This window comes from Catharus ustulatus, chromosome 14 (genome assembly GCF_009819885.2).
Source record: "Catharus ustulatus isolate bCatUst1 chromosome 14, bCatUst1.pri.v2, whole genome shotgun sequence".
Classification (NCBI taxonomy): Eukaryota; Metazoa; Chordata; class Aves; order Passeriformes; family Turdidae; genus Catharus; species Catharus ustulatus.
In genome coordinates this window covers 13895616-13922301 of record NC_046234.1, presented here as the reverse complement: position 1 = coordinate 13922301, position 26686 = coordinate 13895616, and the positions used below count along the sequence as shown (strand labels likewise).

Below are 26686 nucleotides of genomic sequence, written 5' to 3'. Positions count from 1 at the left end.
TTTCTGATGTTTCCCTGGGCCTGTAATCTCAATAGGAAACACTGCATTTATGCATTAAAATGACAGTTTCAAAAGTTATACTTTTGGAAAAAGGACAGATATGCAAACATGAAATTCATAACTCATTTATTGAATATATATATGCAAGGATACCAATAAAAAGAAACTAATACTGCAAACTACAACTTTGGAAGTAAAGCCAATATAACAGGAACAAAATATACATAACATTGTAGATAGGAATGCATTTACCCTCTTCCATACATTCCTTGTCTTTACACCTAATGTAAATATATGCTAGAGTAAAAGCTGCAAACATTGGCCTAACCTGAGTGCTTTCTGACAAGCAACAGCTCTCCAGAATTTGTTAAGGGCTGAGATGTCACTGCTGACTAATGGCTGTGCATACATATGCATGTATAGGAACTGCTTCACCAAGTATATAAATCAAGGGCTGTGTTCTGTTTTTTCACCTCCATCACTAATACAGTGGAATCTGACTCTGGTGACATGGAAGAAGAGTTACTAATTGCTATCATGCACTTTCAGTTCTCTTCAGATTAATTTAATCTAATGAGGATTAATTTTCTTGTCAATCTGATTCAGTGTATTAATATTTTTGGAATGCACTGATTATCACCTGCCAGATAAGTCTGATATTTCAAACAGATTATCACCTCTTCATTTCTCACTCCATTTCAGCATGAAGTTCTTTTTCCCATAGCAGGAGTAAGAGGCAAACTCTCTTCTGTTACACGACATTTTAGGGCCAGATTTGGCAGACTCAAACCATTGTAAATCAGCAAAGCTCTCTGTACCTAAAGCTGAGACTTTGTGGAGTGTGGGTGTGACTCCTACTAGAGCCTTTTCACAGGAGCTCCTGTGGATCAAGTCCTGCTGAAGGAGCAGATGCTCTGCTCTCCTCCTGCTCAGGAGCTGCACTGACACTGAACCAGCCTTTTCCTTTTCCCCCTGCCCTGGACAGCACAGCCCACTGCTACACAGTTTGACCTTGGGACTCTGGCACTGCACCAGCTGCATCCTCAAGATATTTGAACAGGATCCTTGTGATGATGCCTGTCCTTCCTTGGCACAGTCCTTTCTGGGAATAGCACAACCACAGATCTGTGAGACCACAGAGACACAGTGAGTTGGGGAGATCTCTTAATGGAGAGGTGCAGGGAGCTGGGGAGAAACCTCCCTTCTCAGAGGGTTCCAGGCATCTTAAACGGCACACAATCCTCTTGTGAGCAAAACAAATGCCCAAAGGCAAAAAGTAACAATAATAAAATTAAAAAAAAATAAAGTGAAACCAGTTTTTTAAGACAAGTTTTGTTGAATTCATGATGTTGAATTCTGATTGTGAGATGAAAGCAGAAGGTGCCTAGTAAAAAAAAAATCTCAGTAACAAATTGACTGTATTAATTTAACTAGCTAATTTAAACATACCTAGTTCACCTATAGAGCACTTTCATTACTTCTAACATTCCTGGGAAGGCAGTAGATGCTCTGGAATAATCTTCAATATATGCTTGCAAAGATTACATTGCTTTACCAAAAAAATCCACAAACCTGCAAACCAAAACAAACCCCAAAAATTCAGACAGACTGTCTGAAATTCCAAGCTAAAATACACATAAAAAGACAGTAATGGCAGTATTTTGTCTTTTAGAAAAATGATGTAAATGTTGTATACTATGATACATTGTCATGCTTTTTAAAACTACAATTAAGGATGAAAGAGATGTACAGTAAATACACTGCTGAGGTACATTTCTTCTAAATATTAACACCACAACAGAATTACTCCCCAGCAGGTGATGCTACTTGGGAACATATAAATACAATTTTTACATTGTAAGGCACTTTTACCCAGCATACATGAGTTGAAGTCAGTTATGACAAATTTGAGGCTTGTAAGAAAAGGTTTTTGCTTTTGACTTTGCTTCCATGAATTCTGAATTGACGACAGTTTCACCAGCCCATTTCAGCACACAGGGGTAACAGGGAAACCAGCCACTCACTTTTCTGCTACCCAAAGGTAAAGTGCTGCTCTGGTTCTTTGAGGCATGGAATGGGGTCTTTTATCTATAACAGGTGAGTTATTGGACTGAATATTATTATACTAAGCCACTGACACAATGAATTAGAGCTCAGTCTCAAGTACAGTCAGTATGCTGGCAGATCTACCCCATGCAAACTTAGTTAAATACAGTAGCTGCAAACAAAGTGCCTATTTTCCATGGGAGGGCCATGTCCCAGGCACAAACTGAAGTAATTTAAATATTGAAGGATGCTATTTTGCATTCTAAAACTGTTCTGAGTGGCTGAAAAATGTTCATATTCTAGGAGAAACAAAACACCTTGATAGACAATTTCAATAATCGATCTGTCATTGCAATTCAAGTCACGCTTTTAATTTTGAAAGTTACAAATACAAAATAAAAATGATCAATGGCATCATGTTTAGAGCAGTAACTGAATATTTTCTGTACACAGCAATATTTCTTTCCAAACGGGATTATTCTCCAGGAAAGCAAACAGAATTGTTTGAATTCTAACAGGTAAAATGTTAGAAACTCCAATATACAGTAATTGAGTCCCTCAAGACATTAAGGGAATGCATAAGAACACAAATGACACACATGAAATCTTTTAAAAATACAAGTAAAAAAATGCTACAGAAACTCATGTTACAAATGAACCGTTTTTGCAATACCAATCACAGAAGAACTGTAGCAGTTTATAGTCAAATCAGTGTCTTTTGCTTGTTTCCTTCCTTCAAATCCAGAAGTTTTGTTGGGAGTTCAGAGTGAAACAAGTCAAAACCCTAAACAAACAATAAGGTGATGCGGTAGCAACAGACAAACATGTGGACTAGATTGAGCTTTTTGGTTTTATTTAAGTAAGTCTGAGGATGTGCTTTAACAGACCAATTGAAGAAGCCAGGAATCATTAGAAATGACAAGGTGTTTGGAAAGCAGTCAGAGGACTGTTCTGTTAGGTTTGGTATAGCCTAGATCTGATCGTTCCCTCAAGGAACATCAAATTCTAGCAAGTAGAATTCCATGATGTGATTGTTGACTTGACAGAGAAAGGAGAAAAAGAATCACTAAAACAAAAAGGATGATAGGCGAAGTTTCCCATATAGTGGTCATATGATTAAAAAATAAATACCAATCTAGCAAAAAAGGTTGTTTCCTCATTCTTCTTACAGAATATGGGACCTTTATGCACATTCTTGACAAAACATGAAGTGTTCCACACAACAGAGAACACCTGAGGTATGGACGTCAGATATGGTGGCTAAATTCCATAGTGAGTTAAGAGTTGTAACTCTCTGAAGTAAAAGAGATTGGGCTGCAAAGTCCAAACATTTGTATGGTTGGGTTTTAATCACACTTGGTGAAGTGTTCTTTGTAAATCAGGACACAGAAAGAGGTGGGTTTTTGGGGAAAGAATGAACTACAGCCCTTTGGCATGAGTTCTAAAGCTCACAGCTCAGAACCAACAGCTGCTCAAGTAAATCTCCCGCAAACAATGCCAGGCGGAATGAGCAATCACAACAGGAACAACCTGAAATGTTCAAGCGTGCTTCGTGTACACCGAGTCCTTTCCTACTGGGTGCTTCCCAAGCAAAAACAGCGCGGCTTTGCCATGGACAGCCTCCGGAAGTTGTGCAGGAAGAAAATGCAAAATTCACAAAGTACCAGCTCGTTGCCACCAGGACTTGTCCATGTTGTTAATTAAACTAGCTAAGACCTTCCCTCATTGCGTGAATCCACTAAACAACTTACACATTCCAAATCTTAAAGTTTTTATTCAGTCCAGAAATATAGATCTTACTTCATTTCAATGTCTGCCTTAACTTTTGACACTGTACATATTACATATCATTTATATAGTGTTTCATTTTTTTCCAGACACTGCAGACTACAAACTACATAATATTGACATGTAAAACTCTGCCACTTACTGAAGGCTCACACACATGAACGTTTCAGGCAGTTCAATGAAATTTCTAACAGAGTTGGGTAGTAAAAAGTTACTAACCCTTTTCTGATTTTTAGAAAACAATTTAAAAGAATTAGTAGTTATGATGTCTTAGCCATTCCCAGTTCTATAACTCTGTCCCTTGAACCTGTTTAAAAAATGATGAAAACAATAGTAAATTTTAAATCATACAGAAAAGCATTTCAGAGCTCTGACATTACATCTACATTTAGCAATAGAAATCAGGACCTCCCTTCTTACAGTGTTACAAAGTCAGCCAGATTTAAAAAACAACAAATCCTCCCCATTCTTCTACAGTATGCCAATAAAAAGTACTCTGCATACACTAGATTTAAATACTTCACTGCAGTAAACTACATTAATGGTATATTGCGTTTCAGTCTTGGTAACAGATCTGTCAGGAGTAACTTCCATACCTAGTTTCCATTGAGCTGCTGCTGAGGAATGTCATTATGGTCAGTGCCTGATTTGCCACGGCTTTTGCTTTCTCTTTCTTCATCCTCTTCATCTCTTTCATCATTTCCACTATGGTTTTTACAATAGAGTCTGGCACAATAAAAGGAACAGTGAGGATTTACACTGAAAATATCCATCAAAACATGACTTATGTCTCAAATTGTTTTGAGATGTGCTACAAGTCAGTTGCAAACTCTTAAGTCATTCAAGGCTTTCAGTCAAGCATCAGTTAAACTGAGAAGGAAAACAAGGCCCAAGAGCAGCCAACAGAACTGTGAGCAATCCCAGTTTTGCAGAACTGCCACTGCACTGCTCAGTGAATGCCCTCTCGTGGGCACAGTGTGCAGCTCTGCTGCAGCCAAGCCACAGCTCCTCAGGGAGGATGAAACTCGTGGGGTCCAAAATGCCCCAGAAGGAAAGTGCAAACACATCAATATGGAGGAATCATGACATCAGTTTTCCTGATCTAAATTATAGATTATTAGAGAAGGAAAATATAACACAAGTCAAATAATTTTCTCATTTCTCCTATTTACAACACTACAGAAATTTTCAATTAGCAGAGTAACAAATACCATTCTAAGTTAAATAATATCCTCTTTTTAAGACCATATTGACTAGCCAAGTTAAGCAGAAAAAGTGTCATGAAATATCTTTACTTTCATAATAGATTCAACAATTACACAGGTCCTTACTTATAAATTCCTCGTGACATATTCTCAATGTATTTAGCTTTGTCTTCTACTCCACAGTGGTAATGGTATGTTTTTATGCAGGCTTTGATTTCACACCCAATAGTAGCACCAGGCTGGCTGCAGAGTGTGCATTTCTGTGCAGGGGAAAGAAGAGAACAGCAACATTCAGCATCTCAGACTTTTCTCTCTTAGTATTCAGTTTCGTGTTCCTTCTATTTATGGCTACAGTTTGGAACAGAGTAATTCCTCTGGCAGATCATCCTTCTAATGACAAGTTAAACGAAGACATGGTAAAGCAGAAACTGTAAGATACCCACCCACTGAAACACAAACACTGGGATTTATCTGTCTGTTGCACAGAAAATTGCTGCATGATTGCAAAACATATTACTGCATTTCCAAGGCCATTTTATTGCTGCTAAAGTTAGTATGCTAATATATAGAGTCTTAAATTATTTTTTTCAAGGAACAATATTGCTAGTTTTTCTCTCCTTCTGATTTGCCCATAAATTTCTTAGCACTTAAAAACCTCCTGAGTTTTAATAAAATACAGTGTGATGTTTTACCAGCATCCCCACCTCTGAGATCTTAATATGTTTTCCTACTAAAACATCAAGAGTTGGAAACACTGGTTTGTTTCCAAGGATAGAAAATATATTCACTGCAAGAACTGCATATTCTCTAATTTGATGTGCAGTTTCACACAGTGTGTTTTTAGTAACACAGGTCCAAAGCTGTTACTCTCTTATGGTTACAGCATGGCTAATATGAATCATATGATTCTATGATGATAACAATTATGTACATTGTCATAAAGAATCCCAAATACCACATGCCCAAACATCACTAATATTCCTATCTGGCTGCCCTTCCCACAAGTAACAATCTATTTTAATTTTGTGTTTAGAGTGAGATGGAAAAGATTGCTCCATAAAAGGAAGGAGGCAGAGCTGTACAGACCTTACCAGAATCACTAACACATGCACCACATTCTGCAGGTACATACCATTCTTTTTCCTCTCTTGATTTCTTGAAGTACAGTTTTGATATCAAAATCACCAAATTCTGCCCTTGAAGTTGTTGTTAGCTGGACAGTGCCAGAAGAGAACAACTGTAAAACAAGCAAGTCGAAGTCATGTCAGGTCACCAACATGATTGGAAATTTTTTCTTTACAGGAATAACTGAGCACTGAACATCCTGTTTTGTGATCTCAGACAGCATGTGCTTCACCAACAAACTAGGAAAAACCCTATGTTGAGCAATTAAAGTATTCCTTCTGATTACCATCTGGACGCTTTAATTGGAGTTGTTGTTGCCTTGGAGAAATAGATTTTAAAAGACAGAAGAGTAGAAAAGAAATAGTGATAGGATGAAAACAAAGTAGCAAATGGGAAATGTTATCAATTACACTACTCAATGTTTTAGGAATATTCCATTTCCTTCCCTGTGACATATATGTAATTCAGGTTCAACCATGACGTCAATATAGCTGTGAAGTTCTGAGGGATGAAAATGAAGGAAAGAAGTACTATTCCTTCCATCATTATCCTGGTATATTCAGCTTTGACAGCCTTAAAACTGAAGTTCAGGTAGACAAAGTAACAAAGGGCTTTGCTAGAGTAAGACTTGAAGCTGCTGGCACAGACCAAGTCTCTGCTTAGCGAGGCTGGGTACACAAAGTCAATGAGTAACTCCACAGATTGCCTGGACTATTTATTAATTTTGAGTACAGCATGAGCAGTAAAGTTTGATACTAAAGCCCTACCTCACTCACAGAACAAGTGCTATGAAAGGTGGCACTGACTGCTCATGTTCATTGCAATTAGATCCTGTTCAGGCTGACAGGTCTATAAACGTGATCATCTAAAGACAAGAGCTCTCTAGAACTTCCATATCCCACACTCTGTGAAGTCACACAGCCTCAGTCAGCATGTCAGAAAATTCACAAAGTTCATGGATTCTTCTCAGATTGTGCCTGAATGCCTCTGAAGCTGTTTTATCTTGGAAAGAATTCTTTTAGTTAGAACAGTTTTCTGTTTTCCTTTATAAATACTTCATACACATTTAGACGCTAAGGGAGCATTTTTAAAAAGCTAAAGAGTCTCCCTGAGCTAATTCCATTTCTTAGCATGAAGCCAACTTTTATTCATATTGCCTGCAGTGAAAATAAATGAATTGCTCACTTTGCAACACTTCAGTGCTCAAGGAGATCATCAGCATACAGACAATACTCAGCATAATTACATGTGAGGGTACTGTATTAAAATCCAAAATAGCAATTCAGACAAAATTCAGAGAATAGACTGGTTAACAGTGCTGTTACTCACCATGCACTTATAGTGTGCTGCAGCCTTTTTGGCATTAAATATATGAAGCTTTCCTCTAGCTTCATTTTCTTCTTCACCTGCATGACAGAATCCACATTTAGGTTTTGTATCACTGGGGCTGCTTCTGTGGGGAGACCTGTCTCTCTGAAAGAAAAACATTTTACTAAAATATACTGCTGGGATACAAATAAGGTTGCAATTTTAAAAGCCTGTGGCCACCAGCTGGAGGCTCAGACAAATGCAAATTTTAATAAAAGTAATATTTCAGAGAAGAAATATGCAATTCTGTCTTCTAAAAAGTTTAGCATATTTACTGCTTACATAGGAACTGCTTTCTATTTCATCTGTGCCATGTGAGGACGTAGATCTAGTGTCTTCTGATTGCCCTTTTAAATTTGTTTTTCTTGGCTTTCCCTTACGACCCCTCCTTTTTCCTTTGGGAGGTGAAGGCTCCAATTCGTGTTCATTGATATTTTCTTCTAAATCTGCTTTAGAAGTCAGAAAATATCATTAAATAAGATTTTTATAAAAAGCAAGCTAAGAAAAAATCTCAAACCAAACCAAAAAAAAAACCCCACAACCCAGACAAGAAAAACAACTTGCATTTTCTGAATTTTGGTCAGAAATAAAAATAGCAGCTTTCTCCCATTTATGACAAACATGCAACTGCAGATCCTGAAAACATTACTCTTTATATGTCACACAGCTTTGCATCTTTATAACATAAGAAGGTTTAGTGTTTCTTACAATTCCTACTTTCAGACCTAAAATGAATCCTCAGATACACATCTTCACCTTCACTGCAAATAACATTCATTTAAACTACACCGAAACTGGGAAGTGTTTTCACCTATGAAATATGCTAATAATTTATTTTAAGATGCATTTTAAACTCCAATGTAAATTGCCCTTGATAGTATGCCAGTGTATCCAAATACCTCTCTCCTTGCTTTATTAATTGGTTGACTTAGGAAAAAAATTCATCCATTGGGTTATAACATTAATATCAAGCTTTAAAACTGAGAAGTATTTTGCCTTCAGTGAAACAAATCTACAATTTTATGTTATTACAGAATATTTTTAGATCTGCAGCTAAAAGCAGCCTCCAGTTTAGAGGAAATCCTCCCCACTGACAACATGCCATATCAAGTATTTACAGAGCATTAAGAACATAAGAAATCATTTTTTAATACAGACATACCATGCTACACAGAGCTGAGCCCACCCTTTGGGCACACCATCCTGTGCACAACTCACAGCTCTACAGAGGACACAGACCAATTCTGCAAGATTGATTGCTTCCAATAAGATCTAGTTAAATTGTATCTGACAACTATATCTAACAACCAGCTCAATTCAGTCACTAACAACTTTCCTACTCACAGGAGCATCCTCCTTTTTTTCTTTTGATATGTAGCTCAAACCCTGCTCAAACCACAAGCATACTTCAGCAGACTTGTTTAAAGAACATGCACAGACCCCACTGAGGGACTTTTCTTCTCAAAATCCAAACCACAAACATCAGTATGAGCCCCCAAACAGAAGGAGATGGTAATCAGAAGACTGGGAACATTCACTTGATGGATACTGCCATATTGTTTTATTATCCAGACAGGACATCGTCACTGGAGACTAAATGCTGCCTTTGCCAGCACTCATCTTTCTTACCTATTATCACAGAAAAATCAGACCACATTTCCATCTCATGATAACAGTGACTCAACTGCACAAAACTTGAAGTCAAAGTGCTGAACGTATTCCACAGCCACCAAGTGGGAGCAGAAGATAACTGAAGGCCTGCCCCAGCCTGGAACACCAGCACATCCTGTTCAGCTCCTTCTATTGTATCTAACCCGAAAACAGCTACAGCTTCTGCTCAGTTATTCAGGAAGGACACAAAACTCATCCAAATGCATGGCAACAGGTTTTACTGAAATTTACACTGATTTGCAAATTATTTTGGTTTAAACTTACGGATTATTCAGCTATATACAGATTCTAAGACACAGCAGTCTGTCTACAATATCCCTACAATATATAAACTAGTCTTTTCTAATTACATGTCAAAAGCACCATTTATTGTACTCTGAGAAAACTAAACACATGATGACATAGATTGTGTAATGAAACAATACATTTTACATTTTGTCAGTATTTCCTATCTAACATTATTTTTCATTTCTCACCACTTGCTAAATTCCCCAAGCAAGATTATGCAATTTAGATATTGACCTCTTAGACTGCATATAGCAAATTTTATTACAATCTGAAAACCTCTTTCAAAGAGAATTCTCTTTTATCTTGTTCATCATATGAACTCTCCATTGATTATTCAAATAAATTTGTGAATATTTTTCTCTATTTTTACATTTACAGAAATCATAGACAGTTATTCAAGAAAAACAGTCTTACAAAAATGTGGCTATTGAATCCATGACCCTTTAAGTGGCATCAATAAGAAGTTAAAAATATTCCTTCCAAAATAATTCAACGGACTTCCCTACTGTATTTGAAGAAGCAAAACATAGTCCATTCACCACTATTCCTTATTTTTTCCAAAGCTCCTTGTCAATGTAGTCAGTCAAAATGCTTTTCACCTCTCAGTCCATCCTTATTTTCTACAATAACATTAATTCATGTTCTGAACTCTACAGTCCCACTTACAAAACTAGAAGTGAGTTGTAATTGCTAAAATCCAAGCAAACCTTATGAAAAGCAATTTCTTATAAGAAATGTCAGCTTCCTAACAGACTAGGTTCTTAAGTGCTATTTTTTAGTCTATAATCATTAGTATATTTAGGATTTGAAAAGTAAAAACGCTGTAGTTTTAAAAGATAGTTCAGTGTAAGATAAAAACCCATGAAGCTTTCCTCAAAGGAGAAACCCTCTTCTATGCCTGAAACTATGACTTGCAGAGAAGTTCAGACACCATTAAAATCCAGATGCTACAGGACTCCCCCTTCACTAAAATACAATTCCTTGAAGATTTACATCTCCTACTTCAAGTGATCTGGACCTACAGAATAACAGCACCAAGATGTGAGGATCTGCTCTAACATATCTGTCCTTCAAGACTGATACCTCAAACATTAAAGCTCCCCTTGTTTTTGCAGCACCCTGGACTCACAGAATAGAACAGGGGGCTGTAACCAGCTGTCAAACACATCTGCCCTGGATGGTCTCCATGTTTAATTTCAAGCTTGGTGGGTGCCCTATCCCTCCCCTCAAGCCCACTGCCAGCTTACCCTGTGTCCCTGGCATCTGATGGTTGGGTGTTTCCAACTTCTCATGTCAGCTTGAACTAAGGAAAACACAAAAAGTTGTTCAACTCCTCCCTGACCAGGTGATGTTTTATCATGGATATCACCCATGCTCTGAATCCCATGAGGCTCCCTAAAATCCCTTGAACTCCCTCTTCAATTACCCCCCATCCCATATCCCATTACTGTATTGGTTTTTAAAATCCTGACAGTTTTCTCAATATAACTTTACCTTAAGTGTCACAAGAAGGTTTCTATGAGCTTCCCTCAGAAGTCCCTAAATGCTAGATCTGAAAAGAGCCCAATACACAACATGGCCTGAGAAGGAGGAGGTAAGGGTAGAAATCAAGAGGAGACAATCTACATTTTAAAAAGTACCTAGGAATACAATATTGTAAATTCAGATGAGCAGCAACAAGCCCCTAATTTGCATTTTAGAAATCCATGAGCAGTACAAAGTACCACAGAAGGAAGCCTGACAAAATGCTGCATTACATCAAATGTTAACAGGGAGATTCAGCTTCAGAGAAATCTAAAAATTCTCCTTTGATCATGACTAGAAGGAAAAAGGATCAAGATGTTTTGCTGTTTAAAATAAGGCTTGGCAGAGAAGAGGTTGAGATATCACTGATCCATACTGCATCAGTTTGAAATACACATGGAATCACTCCTTTCCAAAAGCCAGGAAAAGTAAAGTAATAAAGAATTAAATGACTTAAAGGTTGTGAAAGAACAAGTAAAAAGAGGATGTGTACAATAAATACTGCTCTATTGACACCCTACATTACTTAAAACAGAGTAAGAGAGCCAGAAACAATGCAGGCTGAGTTTGTATGAGGAAGATAAAAACCAAAATTAGTGGCAAAATCTATTTGCAAGTAGGACTGGACATAAAAAGAAGCCAAAGCATAAAATGCTGAAGTGGCTGAGACATGCTGCTCTATAAATCTGAAATCACACATATGCAGGTAAAGTTTTACAGTGCATTTGGGATAAAAGAGAAACTAAAAATTCAAGAAACAAAATCAATTTTATTAGATTTTTAGAAGAGAAATGGAATATAACAGAGAAAGGAGTACTTCAGCATGCTAGATAAAATCTCCTTAAATTATGGCTGAAACCAAATCAACCATATAAGCCAACATCATTATTTTAAACTGAAAAGAAATATCCAAAAAAAAAGCCCCAAAAGAGCTTTATTGGCCCAGTGGTTAATACTAAAAATGTGGATGCATCTATAAGCAATAATAAGAGCCAAGGATTTGCATAAACCCCCTTGCAATCAAATACAAAATGAGGTAAACTAATAATGAAATAATAGTAGTTTTTATCAGCAGATTATGTGAAATGAACAACCAAAATGCTGAATACAATTTTTGAGTTATCTTTTTCAATGGAAAAAAAATAAGTTACATGAAACATATCTGAAACAAATTAAGAGTAGAGAGCAAAAAATTAAATTACCCCTTAGGCCTTGCCACTAATATGTTTTCCAAAAGCCCCAGATAATTCAAGGAACTGATGACTCTTATCCAAAAGTTACTTGTTATGAGGTACTTGAGATTGTTTCCATAATTAAGTACATTTAACAGAGAAAAATATAAATAATTAATTTTTAAACATTAAAAAATAAAATAATAATAAATTCTTAAAGCAAAGAAACACTGGCAAAGACTGCAGACAGATGATGCACTTGGCTCATCTGCACAATCACAAAGCTTATGACCCCTGGTCTGATGAACTTGTGGAGAAGCTCAAGCCTCTCTGTGTAACACCCTGCCTAGATGGGAGGGAGAATGAGGACACAGGACAGCTCCTCAGACAGGACAAACCATTCACCACATTTCTCCTTTTCCATAAGAAAATGCTTCTGGACAAACCTCATTAGTCTGTAATGGGACACTGCTCATTCCTGCCTGCACCAACTGTGGGAACACCATGGACACCCAGAGCACTCTCCAGGAGACAGCACTAGACAGGCTGAGTTAGCAGAGCCCAGGAAGATTTTCTCACCATCAAAATCGAAAGGACCCCAAACTGCAACATCACAGAAACATTTACACCTGACTCCACTACAAACAATGTGAGGCAAACCTGCTCTGGGAGCAGTGCTACAGAAAATGCAACAGGAACAAACACTGCTTGAAGAATCCAAAGATCAATCAGAATGTTACCTAACTAGAATGCCAAAAAGTTGCAGATGTTTTTCCTGCCACTCTCAGGTTTTCACAGCATTTTGGGAAGGTACTCAGTGCACTATAGACTGCAGTGTCTCTAAATAGGTCTCAGAGAAATATCAGCCTGACTCAACTTACTGAGCAGTGTGAGCAGCACAGATTCCATGTCTGATCTTTAGAACAACATGAAAAGGATGCTAAGACAGGGAATATCCTTATTTCCACTGGGGAATCATAACTCCCTGAGGCTTTGAGCACAGCTACAGCAGAAATCACAGACATTTTATTTTCTGACCACACAGTTTTCAAGCATCTGCTTTAAACATTAACATGAAAAGTCACATAGCTCTCTGTTAGTCTTTGTCTTACCACTGTGTAACAGATGAAATTACATTCTTATCTTAGTTTATATTAAACTATTCCTCATCAGCTGAAATTGTTTTAAATTCAACACATGAGCCAGGGCAGCCCCACCTGCAGGAACCGAGAGAGGCCAGTTTCTTCATTTTTCAACAATTATTTCCAGTACATTGGAATAAATTCCAACAAACAGTTCCAAAACATTGGTTCAACAATACTTCATTCTTCAAAAAGAATAAATGCAATTGTATCAAACTGACCAGTAATTCAACTAATGGTTAGCTGTGATAATTTAAAACACTGGCACCAATTCCTGCAACCTATTAGGTACTGAAAACTTATGACAGCTTGCCTAAAATTATGAATGAAGCTGTTACCTGAAGTTCAGTTATTTTGTTAAATCTGTAACCAGCAAGGCAAAACCCTAGATGTTCTTTTTCCAGTTAATAGGAACAAGGCACAGAAAAATCACTCTGAATTACACAAAGGAAATACAGGAGAAATACAATTTTCCTATCCTATGTCACCTAAATGCCAGGCCATATAGATAAATTAGATAAACCCAACAATCTGTTGAATCAGATAATGAATTTAAGAGCACAGTACTCTGCTGCCATGTTTCACATTTTTATATTCAAGGAAAGCAGAAGGTATTTCATCAAGTCCTGCCAAATGAAGAAAAATTAATTCCCATCACTCATTAATTTTGCCTTGATGAGTAGATACTAAGTCTGATGAATCCTCACACCACCTGAATTTCATAACAGCAATAAAAAACATCTCAAGTCCTTTTTATTACGTCTTAGCAGGTAACTTAATTCCAACATAGGTCCTTCAACAACATCTTCATGCAGCCTCAAGAGATTTTCTTTAACTGTTATTAAGTGTTTAACAGACAGTATTTTCAAACTAGAATTTCTAACAAAAGTACATGAGCCAGATCTCAGACTTGGCCAAGTATGTCCCCAGAAGTATTCATTTTAGGGAAGAGAAAGAAAAATCTCACAGTGCTGCCTACAGAAAAGAAACTGTTCTGGACAAATCAAACACTCCCAAAAACTCTTGGAACATCTACTAACATAAGTGACAGAATAAAAATACTTGGACTGGAATTATTAAATCTGGATACAAAGAACCAAGCATAAGAACCCACAGATGTTCTAAACTGACTAAGAAAAAAACTGCAATAAATTAATAATAACAAAAAAATCCCCAAACAAAAAGCAACCCAAAGAAGGAGCAGTTAAGTTCCCATTAAAAAGGACTGATGGTTCCAGTGCCTTCATGCATCCACACTGGTGACAGAACCTCAGATAAGCTTTGACTGCTCTGTTAGGAAAATACTGCTAAGCAAAGATTAATGAAAATGAAACTAAAACAAGATTTAAAAAGAAGAAAAGCACTGCTATGTTAACATCCAGTTTCCCTGCCTAGTCTAGTCACTCTTCCCTGCCAAGTCCTTTATCTGGTTTCACACACCACCATTCTTTCACATTTAAATGCCTCCTTGACATTCCCATTCTCATCAAGAAACAAACAAAATACACACATAAAGCTTAATCTCCCCATCCAGCACCTTCCAGGTGTCATTTCACTCAGCAAACTTCAGCATTTAAGTATTAAGGAAAAAAATCCTCCCAAGTCTGCTCTGAAACTCTGAAAAACACCCAGTAATTTCTGTCTACTAAAGTTAATTAATGTTCCATGTAGCAAAATACCATTGCTATGGAAATTGCTTAGAGCATTGTATCAGCATATGCAATATGTATTTCTGCTTTCTTAGATTTAAAGGTCTATCACAGAAGAGGCCCAGCTTCTGGCATTATCAAATCTACAACTGTAATTAATAATTATTTTACAATAAAGTTTCCAAAACAGTACGGACTAAAAAGAAAACATTGTTTGGGAAAGAGAACTGGGTGGATTTTCAGTGGAATATTAAAAAAGAACTGAAAACAGGAATGTGAAGTATAGATACACATGGTTCTAGAAGTGAAAAGCTATTTCTAGAAGTGTAAAGTATGACAGAAGTAAATATTTTAAACAAAACAAAATGGTGCAAAGTGCAAAATAATATACTGTTGGGTTCTTTGGCCTCAGTTGTTCTGAGTCACATTGTGTACTTCTTCTCTCCTACCCTCAATCCAAGAGACCCTTTATATGAGTCTAGATTAATGTTTTAACAAACTACCATCATCAATATTTAATAAAAAAGCCCATTATTTTTCCCAATATATCTATATAAAACGTAAAAGCCTTTGCTGTTAGAAACAACACTGCAAAATTGGAGATAATGGTTCCTGAAAACTCTTAAAGAAAAGCACAAGATCCTGCAAGGAATCCCAAATAGAAAAAGTAATCCATGCAGGATTGGAGGCATTTTTAAACACATATCAAACATTGAGATATTTGTGAGTAAGTATAAAAGATTATTTTAAAATATCAGTTAAAGAGATTAATTTCTCTGGACTCAAAATGTCTTTGATATTCTGTATCTGCTAACACACAAAGCAACCCCCAAAACAAACAAAGTGCCAAACTAGAAGATAACGTGGCCCCTTCTCTTTGGAGAACAAATTATAACATACATATTATTTTTCTAGTTTAAACCCAGTAACAGTAAAATTAGAGTTTTATATACAGGCACACAACAATATGTAAATAGACTAAAAAATAAATCAATTTTATTTGGTATTTTCTGCTGCCTTCAGAATCTTTCTGAACATAGAAATAATACCCAAACCTTTACCATTAGTAAGTCTACTACCTGTAGCATAAAAAGCAATATATTACCTTAAAATACATTTGGCATAGAGACTGAATTTATGAAGTTTAATCTTCACTAAACAATTGTATATTCCTCATTAGTTAAATCTGATGATGTTTCAGTTGAAAGCAATGCAAGAAGTAAACTACCAACTGTTTGTTTACCCAAATTCAGATACAGAAAAAAATAAATACACAATAGTACAACTAGTTGGGAATTTTAACAGACCACCCAATATATCTACGTTTGTGGCATTTCACTATTCTTTTCTGCAAAGGTACACAGCTTTCATTAATAGATCCATAAAACTTTTTTAAAAAATCAGTATGATTCAGAAACTTATCTGTAAGTGAACTCATCACAACCCTTTTCATTTACTATTGGGTCTTTCTTTTTTCAAGAGTTAAATTCTATTTGCTAGTCCAAAAAATAATTAATATTTAGGAACATTAGCAGTAGCAAAAATCAGCTGTTACCTGACAAAACATTTCAGATGTTCATATTGTGAATACTTAACTACAAATAAAAGCCAGCTTCTTCTGAGAATGGAATGCATAACTTCTACCCAAACTTTGGTTTTATGGAGCATCATATCTTTTGAACATTCTTAAATTTATGGTTGGGGTTTTTCTCTGCCTCAATCAATAATTTTTAGAGAAAATACATAAATCAGATGGGATTCCAAACTCATTGTTTCTCCAAAAAATGTAGTTCTAATTTTTACTGAAAACATTTATATTCTCCAGAAAAATTAAATTTAACCAAGTATCTTTCTACAATGGGAAAAATTTATATTGAATAATTTTACCTTCAGAGTTATGCGTAGTTTTCTTGTGTTTTCGACATAAAATCCTATAAACAAAGTAGTTGAAAACTGTCAAGTCAGTCACGAATCACAGATTATTTACTCATCTTTTAAATTTAAATGCCAGTACATTTTTCTCCCACTTATAAGTCTCACTGATACACAAATCTTGCAGTGAAAATATGCTTTTCTAGCACATCACTGTTTTGAATGCCACAATCATTATTAGAATTTTTTGCAACAGTTTTGTTTAGATTCCAAAGTGGGGTTTTGTTTTGCTCTGTTGTTTGTTTTTTAAACAAAGAACGTAAAATACAAATGAAAAACCAAATATAACAAATAAATCATAGTTACATGTAAATGCCTTGTGAAGGTTTCTCTCTTATCTGAGCTTTATCATGCAAAGCACAGTAGTAGTGATATGTCTTGTGACACGTTTTCACATCACAGCCAATGGTCGCTCCAGGACAGTGGCATAAAGAGCACATCTGCAAAGGAAAAGAGAGCACAAATTCATGGTACTTTTTGTTTAATACTTCTGAGTTAAAAAATAATATATTTACCACTCCTGGTGACAAAATAAATGGATTTATGCACTTGGTATCATTCTTCCTGCTCTCAGGTGTTTTGCATAATTTATTTTAAAATTAAGAAATTTGTAAGAAGTGTCCAACAGTGCAATAATGCATTATCAACTCAACCACCATTATCAACTCAATGAAGAAAACAAGTAATTTATTTTTGTGGAATGTATCTGATGAGAGTGACACAGCTATTCACCTGAATATCCCTCTCACAAGGACAGTCTGTACCAACCATTTCAGAAAAGTTAAAATCATAATTGTACCTGTTCAATTCTGAATTATATTATAAAGGTAAGAGGGAAAAAAAATGACACCCATGTGAGAATGAATCCAGCAGTCAGAAATTCTGATGACCTGCAAATTTACCTCAGCAAATTTACATCAGCAGTTAACTTTACTTTTTTCTACAGTTATGTCCTTGAGTCCTTTCCAAAACACTGAAATTAGTGAAATATTTGGTAAACACAATTTTGCTCTTTATACTTATATTGTAGAAAAGATTAAAAGTGAGGTTTTCTAAAAGTGAGGTTCTTTCCCATTAATTAATTCCTCTTGTATCAGACACAAAGCTAACAGCAGCTATCTGCCTTCTAAATTGCTCTTGGTCCTTCCTGTACTGTGGTAGGAAAGGAAGTAATTGACAGTATCACTAATTTTTTCTCTTTATTGTTCTCTACTGACTTAATATTCCCCCAAATCTCAGGAATTTCCATTAAACTCACCTCCCAAGACAACTGGAGCTTTTTCTCTGTATCCTGCATGTTGCTCACACCCCAAAAGGTTACAATCAATTTTAAATGTAAGTATGCAATGTAGGATATTTCCTACATAAATATATATATATAGATAGATGGATAGATAGATATGTGGATACATTTTTTTCTCCACTGCACTAGTTTAGTCAAGTTCTCCTTGCTACTCTCAAATATGCCCAAAAAATACACCACCAAAGTTACCAAATATACCACCAGCCTGTTTTTCAATTTTAACGAAGTCAACTGAACAGTAAAAATGTCAAGCCTTGGATCATCTCCATTTACTCCTCTGCAAGCTCTGAAATGGTACAGTTATATACTGTTCCCTAGTTGCTACCTAATTTGTATGGGCATTTTATCTCATAAATCTGCTATACATTCTGGTTTTATATATAATAATTGCTGATCAAAGTCCTTTAGAAAAGCCTAGGCTTGTATATCCAGCCAATCAAGTTTAGTCAGAATCTCAGTTTATTTGAAAGTCAGAAATGACTAAAAGAAAACTTTATTTTTGTGAACACCATGATGTGTCTGTGAAACAAAGCACACACATTTTATCCATGTTTCTAATAAGTAATAAAATTCTTATTCCATTGGCATGTGTCTGCTGTCCAAATGGTTACTAAGTCAAGTTTTATTGGGTATATAAGAAATATATTGGGTATATAAGAAGTTTGATAAGCTACAAATGTATGTTCTTCAAAAAAACCCAAACCCCTTCCATTCACTGATACTAGAAATAATAATTAAAATAATTAAGATATCAGTGACTTGTAGTTCCAAATATTTAGACTTCATAAGTGACTGGCCTACCACCACCTTTTCTCAGATCTATTACATCAGAAAGTCTCTGCATCCTGTCACTGTCACTCTGGTAATGAGGTCCCCACTGTCAGAGCCACCTGGCCAGCAGCTCCTCCTGAGGGAGCACAAACTGAGCCCAAGCCATCAATACATTCACTGAGGTTTTTGCTGAATGTGTTCTCCCAGAATGGACCAGGCTGGAGACCTGAGAGAAGGGACTGGGCTAATGATAAACCTTTCCCTCTAAAGTTCCTACACATCAATGGAGAAAGACAAGTTCCTCCAGAGAGTGATTCAGAGCTGCAGTTTTCTGACAGCTACAGAGACACGGTACCTAATCAAAGATCTAAAATTATCTTGTACATTTTTTCCAAAGAGGAAACAACCCAGGACTATGAATCCATTAGATTGACCAAAACCAAGTTTTCTACAAAAAACTGAACAAAGTGCCTAGTACACACAGCTGGTGAGCTACAAGAATAGAGCCATTACAATAGAAGGAACATAAAGAGATTCAGAAGCAGAAAGAGAAACCACCAAAGACATAAAAAGAAGAAACGTTTAAAACCCTTTAAGAGACACAGCAATCAAGAAGTTTCTGTATGATCAGTAGTTTCATTTACTACCATGTTCTTTGGAAAACCCTAATCACAACATCAGTGACTTGTGAACAGTTCTTTCTTTATGCTTCAGCTAATTAGAGTAAATGAAATTCCCTGGACTAGAAAAGATTCAAATGAAATAGTGGATGAAATAGTAGACTATTATTATAAAACTGCAGGTCTACAATAATACTTTGAACTTCTGTTAGTGGTCCAAGAACTGGTAAATATATAGAGTGCTTCAGATATCTAAGCTGGAAGGTTTTAATGTGAGGAGTGAACTGATCATCCGCTAAAATTATTTTTAAAAGATTCTCATTCATTTCCCCAAATGGAAAAAAACCAGTTCTAAATAAATAAATATATTTTTAAAAATCCTCATGAATTACCTTCTCAGGAATTAAAAAAGTCATTGGTGCTCAATCTCTTTAATTTGGTGGAGCTGCAATGACTACTGTATCCACATACCTCATAAGCCCTGTATATTCACAGCATTATTTTTAAAATCAATATAAAAGGAGCAAAAAGTGTATTTGGTAGTTAAAACAAGCTTTTGGCAGCAAACCAAAATACTGGTAAGGCACAATAACACCCTTTCCAGGACCCTAGAATGTGGGTTCCTTTCTGAAATCTAACAGAAAATATTAAATAGATGAAATACACTGAACAACTTCCTTGTAAACTTTATAGAAGGTACAAAAATACTCTCTTCCATTTTCAAGAGACAAAATAGGGACTTACCAGTTTTGTGCCCCTCTTTATTTCTTTCTGAATATCTTCAATAGAGAATCCACCAAGACTCTCATTATCAGTGTGTGAAGAGACCAGCGCGGACGAGAACAGCTAAAATCGCAAAGACAAAACCTGTATTTTAATTTTTAAGGGTGCAAGCGATAGAGAAATTCATAGACACAAAACCCATCAAACTGCAGTGGTTAATAGTGTGTGCCAATTGCAATCTGCTTGGTTTTTCCACGTGTTTGCAGCGTTTTCCCGGCTCCATCCCATCCCTGGCCACTCACCATACACTTGTGATGTGCCGCCACCTTCTGGTTCTCCGACATCAGCAACTGCCCACATTCGTTATCTTTATTCGACCGACAGAACCCACACTTCCTTTGTCTGGAGGAGACTTTCTTCTGTCCGACTGAGCTTGTCATGATTTTAAATGACTTTAGAATGCCACTTCAATCCTCTCAATGCTACAGGGAAAAAAAACCTGCAATCAGCGTGTTAACATTAACAAAAGGCAAATTAACACAGCTTTATAACTACAGTATTGGATACTTGGAAGTGATTTGTCCCTTTTCTTCATGCTATTTCAATATAGCCAAATAAACAAGGAACTGGCAGAGGCAGTATTTTGCCAAATTTTAATGACATTTTTTCAGCAAGAAAAAGCAGTTTACTCACGCAAAAAAAAAAAAAGTTTGAGAATTAAAATAAAACTTTGGATGCTAATACAGAAGCAGGAAATGGAAAAGAAATAAGCGGGAAATACACCAAGAGAATCATCGGGGGAAAAAGTTACTGCAACACATTTTTGTAGTTATTTCTTACAGGAAAGGTATTTGTAAAAAAAAAAATATAAATATATATGTACATGCAACGAAATTCATGCCACTCAACTTCTTCAAAAAGAGAAGAAAAGGAAAACCCAGAGTCCAGCAAAGCCTCCAGCACAGGTTTTGGCTGTAAAGGCTCACAAAGTCTCAGGGCAGATGAGTAAAGAGTAGAGATGAGATGATAAAATGTTACCATTTTTGGTATCAGAGGTGTCTTGTGGCTACTCAAACAGCATTAGGAACAAAATTTTAGACACCTCTGTGACTAAGGTGCTGCAGTGGAAACCTCTCAGTGACACACAGTTAGTTTGGCACTACCACACCAGGTTTCAGTAAGTGCATGATTTCAGCTCAGAAAAGTAACTTAAAATTAAACTCAGTATGAATCACAAACTTTTTATGTGCTACCAGCAACACATTTTAAAATGCAGAACTAAGGTCACAGTGCCCAACTCAGGTAGACAAAGCTCATGCAAAAGTGAAAATCCCAATGAGTGTATTAATTTCTTGACCCAAACACACTAAGAAGTTTGTGTTCATTTGCTTCTACATCTACCAAGAAATAAAATTAATCTTCTTCAAATAGACTTACTTAGAGCTTTTTACTTGGGAGATTTGAGCCTTACTACAAGAATTTGCCACAACTGCAATAAAATCCCCCTCAGCCTTTCTCTTCATTTGACTCGGCTACGTAAGAAAAGCCACCGTAGAGTTTGATATTTGTGTTGGAAAAAAAGTGTAAAATCCAGCCATAAATAAAGAGAGCAGAGTTACAAAACATCTGGACTGGGCTACAATGGCACAGATCTGCATGAAAATGCACGGCTGGTCTGTGGAATCTGCACGGGCAGAGCCGGTGCTCCCCAGCGCTGTCAGAAGCCCATAATGCTGGGATCACTCACTCCTTCTCTACCCCAAGCACAGGAACGTCCTCCTGCTGACAGACACTCCTGCTCCTACAGGTTTTCACAGCTTCTAACTGCTGGCCTTGCACTGTTCACTGCGAAACTCCTGCCTCAAAAGGTGCCTGTGCTGTCCCCCTCGCCTGTGCTCTCCCAACAGCTTCATTCGCTTTCTGTTCCAACTGCGACGCCGCTGATGCACACTCAGAACAAGAATGCAAAGATTTCTTTGGATCTTGCTGATTTGCACAAAAAATGTGCCAATCTGGATAAACCAGTCACACCCTTTTGCAGAGGCAATGGGGAGTCCTTAAGCGTTAAGCACAAAAGAATTATTATACTGTATTCTTCTAAAGAAATAATAAAACAAGACTACTCTGTAATCCCTTCTGAGGAGAAAGAATGGTTCCTGAAGAGACAAGATAGGTAAATATATGCATATATATGTATGTATGTATATTAAAAAATAAAAATCTGAGTAATTTTTAAAACTTAAATAATATTTGGGAGAAGAAAAAGACCTACAAAAGATAAGCAGGAAGTAATATCACAAAAATTTACTTGTTTACATCTCACGTTCAATAGATCAACATAAACCACACAGGAATGTTCAGAAATATACTAACAAAATAATGTAATGCAAAAAAAGTTCTGGTTTTGTATAAACAATATACATACACACAATCCCTTGGGTCTACCAGTTTCATTTTATATTCAGATTATATTATTAAAATATGACACCAACGATACCAGTTATTAAAAGGAAGATCAGGAATTTCCTGGTACACGTGTAAGGTCCTACTGGCTCTCAGGAACAAGAATTACTATTAAAACAGAGCTACCCTTCAATTTAAGCAGCAAGTTTGTATTTTAGAAAGTGAAAGTAATTTATAGCGCACATTAAAAAATTTTAAGTGGCTCTCATCATATTTAATTTATAGTAAAAACAACTTTCCAAGACAAGATTACAAAGAACCTTCTCACAGCTCGCTGCTTTCCACCTCCCTGTGCACTTCAGTCACTGCAGCAGCACCAGAACCTGACACAGCCTGACTTCCTCAACTACTTCTGCATAATTAGATTTTTTAAGGCTCAGAGAAATTAAAAATAATGCCAATCTTTACTTGATACATGGATGCTGATGTTTTTTTAAAAAAGCAAATATGTTTTTGAAATACTTCACCACGATTTAACACTTTAAAAATTATTCAAAACTCAAACAAGCCAAAAAGGAAATTCATGTTCTTCTCAGCATCAGACTAAATTACTCTGAAAGCATTTTACAAGGGTATCTAAAAGTTTTCTTGTCAACTCTGCATTTGTTTTATTTGTTTTGTTTTTGGTTTTTTTGTTTGTTTCACAGGGCATTTTCCCTAGCTATACATTTTTAAAGAATGTATAAAAAAACCCCTGAGCATAAGAAAATTCTGTAGACCTCTCCATAAATTATATTTGCTTTCTCATAAACGTGAGAAGACACTACTCTCGGATCACTTTTCTTTGCATCAAAATGCACTTATCCTCTTTATCAAAAAAAGAAACAAAACACATTTTCTGAAAAAGACAAACCAAGTTATGCAGCTACAGCCCCACAATTCTGAATGCAAGCACTCAAAATTCTGTTTTCATCTCTCAAGTTAAATCATCCACAGCACATCTAGTTTGCCAAGTATCAAGCTACATTTCACTGGAATGAGAAAAAAATGAATCTTAAAAACAGCTCAATATCTTGGTTTTCCCTGTTTAAAAGGCTAACAAGTGAGTAAAAATTGCAAAAAACAGTGATTCCATCTACTGTTGACAGAATCTTGCTTGTCAGTTTTGTCAAAGTCTCACAGACTGGATCACAAGGAGTGACGTACTGTGGAATCACTGGCTGGGAGATTTTCACTGTCTCCACCAAAATGGAACACACATACCACAAACACACAGCTTATTCCATACAGACCAATTTTCCACAGGCTTGATCTAAGAAATGAGAAGTTACATGTACCCTAGAATCACACAAGCAGAAATTCGCTCAACCATTCTTCACTGAAAAATTCAGGTTCATTTGCATTCACATTTCTTATGTGCACTAAAGTATTAAATGTGGAGCTTTCCCTCACAGCACCTTTATTTTATCTTTAAGGTAGCAGGTTCTACACCCTCTTGTAGCTTCTGTGCTGCTTTACTGAGCTCTAGAGAACAGATTCCCCAACAGAAAAGTCCAAGTTGAATGATGCTCAGGCACAGGATGCTCTCAGTGCACGAGACACTGTTCAGCACCAAAGAATGGAAAGTAACCTGGACTCTAATTTCTATTTATTGCCCAAACACATTTCAGGAGCCTGATTACAGGAGTTAAAACCTCACTTGCATTTCCTACAAAGGACAGTGAGCTACATGCTGCATTTGTAAAGTTTGTTTTGCTGAGTGAACTGTACGATTCCCAAGCTACATTTCAAAAAATTAGAATTTAGATTCGTGAAGGAAATTTCAGACACCTAGGGAAAACCTGTGAGATGTAAACAAGCTTCAGAAAATGCAGCTGCAGATGCTGAAGTGGTTTGGTCTCTCAGGAACAGCTACAGAAAATATTTGTGCTGATTTTTCCAAGATGCTCACAGGAGATACCATATTCACAAGTGCCTCGCAGTTTCCCGGGTCAGTCACCTATTGTTGGGAGGTTTATTTTGGAGAACGGGGCAGTGGGAAAGTCTCCTATAAGGTTCTGTGGTTGAGAACCCAAATCACAGATTCCACAGAAATTTTTATCTAAGAGTTACATTCACACAGCATCCCACAGTCACTATAAAAAGTAGGATGGGAATTTATCCATGCAACTTCCTTAAAAAAACCCCAGAAAGACATCGAAGAGGGGGCAGATCCGAGGGGAAAAGGGCAAATCCTAGAAAGCCTAAACAATGAGAGCAGAGCAGGTGACTAAAAATGACACAGAGAGAGCCCGCGGACAGGGAGATCTGGCAGACGGCGCTGAGGGATCTCCAGGAAAGTTTACATCCTCCCACGGGGAGCGGGAGATGGGCTGATAGCGGCACCTCTGCGCCGCCTCTCCGGGGATCCACGGGGCAGGACGGCATCTCCCGGCACGATCCGCCCGAGCTCCCCGCGGGCCTGGCCGGCACCGCCGGGGCCCGACCGCTCCCCAGCCCAGGGGATACCGGGGGGAGCGCGGGGGGACGCGGGAAGAGCGACCCCTTCCCGATTCCATGAAATTTTGGGGGAAACGGGACCGGGAGACAAGGGGGGGCGGATCCTCCCTGCAAGGAGGGCGCGGGCCGGGGCGGGCGGAGCGAGCGGCACCGGCGGCCCGGGGAGGGGGCAGGGGGGCGGTACCGGCACCCGGGGCACCCCTGAGGGGATACTGCGGGGTGCCGCGACCCTCGCGGGGCTGCAGGGGCCGGCTGAAGCCCCGGGACCGGCGGCGGCTGCGGGCGGGCGGGCCCCGGGCCGGGGGCTGCGAGCGGGCCGGGGGCGCCGCGCCTGCCCCTGGCGCGCGGCGCAGCGGCGGCGGGGCTAGCAGCGGGCGCTCGGCGGGTCGGTCGTCGGTCACTCACCCGTGCGGCGGGCGGGGTGCGGGCGGAGGAGCCGCTCGGCACGGCCCGTCCCCGCTCGCGGGTCGCTCAGGGCCGCTCGCCCGCCGGGACCGGCGCGTTCATTCGGGGCTCGGGACGCGCCGCCGCCGCCGCCGAGCGCACGCACGCACGCACGAGCGGACGCACGCACGCACGAACGCACGCACGGCGCGCCTGGGCCGCGGCGGCGCTGCGGGGCGGTGCCCGATTGGCGGGAGCCCGGTGGGGGCCGCTCGCGGCCTCCTTTGCGCACGCGCGACGATACGCGCGCCTTTCCCGCTGCCCCCGCGGCGCTTCTCCGCGAGCTCGGGAAACGGAAGATGGGGATGTGAGGGAACGGCGGCTCTGCGCATGCGCACCCGCCGCCGCCACTTCCCCGTTGAGGTCCCGGTGCGAGCGCGCGGGGCTGGCGGGAGGCAGACACACAAGGAGCGGCGCGCATGCGCAGCGCTCACCCGCAGCCGTTGTAGGGGGGGCACGCGGGACTCGCGCTGCTGCGGCCGCGCAGCCGCAGAGCCGCGCGCGTGCGCAGAGCGGGCGGCGTGGGGCGGGCGGCGCTGCGGCACCGCGCGCGCGCCCCGCGGGGAGGGGGGAGCGGCTCCGCGCGCGCTCCCTCACGGTGCCCGTTCCTGTTCTCACCCCCTCCCCTCACGGTGCATTGGGCCCGACGGAACGGAACGGAACGGAATGGAATGGTCAAGGTTGTGAGAAGACCTTCGAGGTCAAGTCCAGCCGTCCATCCGGCACTGCCATACAACCCCTAAAGCTCATCACTCAGCACCAGATCTGACTCGTCTTTAACACACCTTTGGTTCAGGAGGTGCAGCGGCATTGCTGGCTGATGTGGTTTAGTGGTTTTGGGGTTGCATGGCAGCGCTGAGTGGATGCTGGACTTTATGATCTTGAAGGTCTCTTCCAGCCTTGGTTCTGTGATCCTAAACCACATCACTCAGCGCCAGATCCAGACACCTCTTAAACACCTCCAGGGATGGTGACCCCACCTCCTCCCTGGGCAGCCTATTCCAATACCTGAC

General features: G+C 38.7%; 1 protein-coding gene across 2 annotated transcripts; it reads right to left on the bottom strand.

Moving 5' to 3' along the window:
• Positions 1-109: 109 nt before the first annotated feature.
• PHF6 (PHD finger protein 6) lies at positions 110-25775 on the bottom strand. 2 transcript variants are annotated; one of them, XM_033072365.1, is made up of 11 exons: positions 25635-25775; positions 20630-20809; positions 20349-20450; positions 17217-17350; positions 16866-16909; positions 7815-7981; positions 7494-7637; positions 6172-6276; positions 5166-5299; positions 4431-4560; positions 110-4141 (listed from the first exon to the last, which is right to left on the bottom strand). In XM_033072365.1, exons 2-10 carry the CDS (start codon positions 20765-20767, stop codon positions 4431-4433), a joined length of 1098 nt encoding a protein of 365 aa, XP_032928256.1. In that variant the 5' UTR covers positions 20768-20809; positions 25635-25775; the 3' UTR covers positions 110-4141. The 2 variants fall into 2 exon arrangements, with proteins under 2 accessions (XP_032928256.1, XP_032928257.1); XM_033072366.2 differs by having other exon boundaries at positions 7815-7978; positions 25635-25721.
• Positions 25776-26686: the final 911 nt, after the last annotated feature.